Genomic DNA, 2,500 nt, shown 5'->3' on the forward strand with positions numbered 1-2,500 from the left:
TGCATTAGTTCCATTAATGAGTTCCATTAGATGCTGATAACAGTGGTAGGTTATAGATGGCAGCAGTTAATTTAGTTTACGGACGAACTGGGTGCAGATAACTCTCTCTCTCTCTCTCTCTCTCTCTCTCTCTCCTTTTATAATCCATCAGTCCAGTCTATCTATCACTGCATCTATCACCCTGCAGCCAGCTTCGAGTGCGGGCCGGGCGAGCTGAAGTGTGGTTCTGGCCCCTGCTTGGACCTGGGCAGGGCCTGTGATGGGTACGTGGACTGCCCTCTGACCTGGGACGACGAGGACAACTGCCGTGAGTACAAGGGGAGGGAAAGAGTGGGGGAAAGTAGAGAGGGAGGGATGGAGGGAAAGTTAGGAGAGAGGGAGATATGGAGGGAAAGTTAGCGGAGAGGGATGGAAGGAGGGGAGAAAGTAAAGAGGGTAAGGTGAGTGGGAGGGATGGAGGGAAAGTTATAAGAGAGGATAAGGAGAGGGGGAGGGATGGAGTGTAAGTTATGAGAGAGGGTAAGGAGAGAGGGAGGGAAAGAAGGGGGGGAAAGTAGAGAGGATAAGGAGAGAGAGAGAGAGGGATGTAGGGAAAAGGGAGGGTAAGAAGAGAGGGAGGGATGGAGGTTTATGAGAGAGGGTAAGGAGAGAGGGAGGAATGGAGGTTTATGAGAGAGGGTAAGGAGAGAGGGAGGGATGGAGGGAAAGTTATGAGAGAGGATAAGGAGAGAGGGAGGGATGAAGGGAAAGTTATGAGAGAGGTGAGCAGGGCTGTCAACTTACTTGACATGCATGCCGTGAACAGAAAGGCAGGGGGTGAAGAGGGAGGAAGGGAGGAAAGGGTAAAGAGAGAAGGAAAAGAAGAGATAGGGAAAGAAGAAGGGAAAAAACCCTTAAAGGTTCGATGGAAGGGATGAGGGAGGGAAGAAAAGAAAGAATAATCAGAGAGGGAAAGAGAAGAACTGAGGGAAGCACGGAGGAAAGTAGAGAGAGAAGGAGAAGAGGGAGGGATGGAGGGAAGACAGGGAGGAATGGAGGGAAAGTTGGGAGGAGGTGAGCAGGGTTCGTGATGGGTACCTGAGCTTCCAACTAACTTGAGACGAGGACAACCGCCGTGAGTAGAGGAAGGGGAGGGAGGGAGGGAGAGGAATAGGGAAGAAAGGAGACAGTGTGGGAGAGAGGGAGGGCAGGAGAAAAGTAGGGAAGGAAGGGGAGGAGGGGATAAGAGTGAAAGAGAGAAAAAAAAAAAAAAGAGGAGGGAGAGTAAATCGAGAGAGACTAATGTTGTGTTGATTTTCTCCTCACGTAGGGTAAAGAGAATAACCGCCACGAGAAGGAGAGGAGAGAAGGCGGGAAAAGAGGGAGGAGAGAAGGAGGGGAAATAGGGAGGAGAGAAGAGAGGAAAGAGGGAGGAGAGAAGGAGAGGAGATGGAAAGAAGGGTAGGAAAAAAAAAAGGATGGAGTGAAAGGAGGAAGGAAGGAAAGACAAAGGGAGGAGGGAAGGCAGAGAGGGAAGAAAGACGAATACGGATGGAGTGAGGAGGGGGAGGAAAGAAAAAAGAATGCATGAGGGAGGAAAGGAAGGAAAGAGGGAAGAGAGAAGATATGAGGGAAGGAAGAAGAACAACGAATATGCTTAGGACAGGGAGAGAAGGAAAGAAAGATGGCAGGAGAGAGAGAGAGAGAGAGAGAGAGAGAGAGAGATTAATGAATGAATGGAGGGAAGGAAGGGAGGGAGGATGGAGAGAATGAGAGAGAGTAGCGGTAGAGGAAGCTCAACAGGGCCTTTGATGGTTATGTTAATTGTAGGCTGGGGAGGGATGGAGGGAAGTGAGGAGGGGAGGGATGGAGGGAAAATAGGAGGGAAGGAGAGGTGGAGGGGAAGCAGGAGGGAAGGAGAGAAAGAAGGATAAGGAGGAGGGAAGGAGAGAAAGAAGGACAAGGAGGAGAGGAGGAGAAGTCAGGTGAGAAGGATTGTCATGAGTCTGAGGAGAGGAGAGAAGGAAGGAGGGAGGGAAGAAAGAGTGTTGAAGGGGAGAGAGAGAGAGAGAGAGAGAGAGAGAGAGAGAGAGAGAGAGGCACGTTATATGATCTGTTACCTATAATCCCTTCACTTTAACTTGGCAGAAATCTTCGTTCATTTCACACCTTATTTCCCTTAGACTAATGGCCGAATAGGACAGTACCACGGCTCTGCGTCACTTGAGCACTTCTTCGTGACTAGCACAGTATTCCAGTTCCTCCAACAGCTCAGGATTCAAGATTTAGAGGAGATAACGATTGTATGAAGGGCGAGACGAAAAACACCCCAGTTTATCTTATCCTGTTTCATTTTTCATTTTTATTTTTCTTTTCAACGTCACCAGTTTTATTTATGGCGGTAAAAAACTATCCAGAACGTGATCCACTGAAAGGGAGTGTGTGTGTGGGTGGGAGGGTGGTGTAGTGTGTGTGTGTGTGTGTGTGTGTGTGTGTGTGTGTGTGTGTGTGTGTGTGTATG

The 2,500-nt window shown here is 49.2% G+C and overlaps 1 protein-coding gene across 1 annotated transcript in view; it reads left to right on the forward strand.

The window, feature by feature from the left end:
- LOC145414178 (G-protein coupled receptor GRL101-like) overlaps window positions 1–2,500 on the forward strand; it is a 124,881-nt gene that overhangs the window by 55,048 nt on the left and 67,333 nt on the right. The window contains exon 13 of the mRNA XM_080283744.1: window positions 188–307. Coding sequence (XP_080139870.1) covers window positions 188–307 — 120 coding nt within the window. The remainder of the gene's footprint in view (window positions 1–187; window positions 308–2,500) is intronic.

Source organism: Coenobita brevimanus, chromosome 98 (genome assembly GCF_032717465.1).
Source record: "Coenobita brevimanus isolate Jiangsu-jjx chromosome 98, ASM3271746v2, whole genome shotgun sequence".
Lineage (NCBI taxonomy): Eukaryota > Metazoa > Arthropoda > Malacostraca > Decapoda > Coenobitidae > Coenobita > Coenobita brevimanus.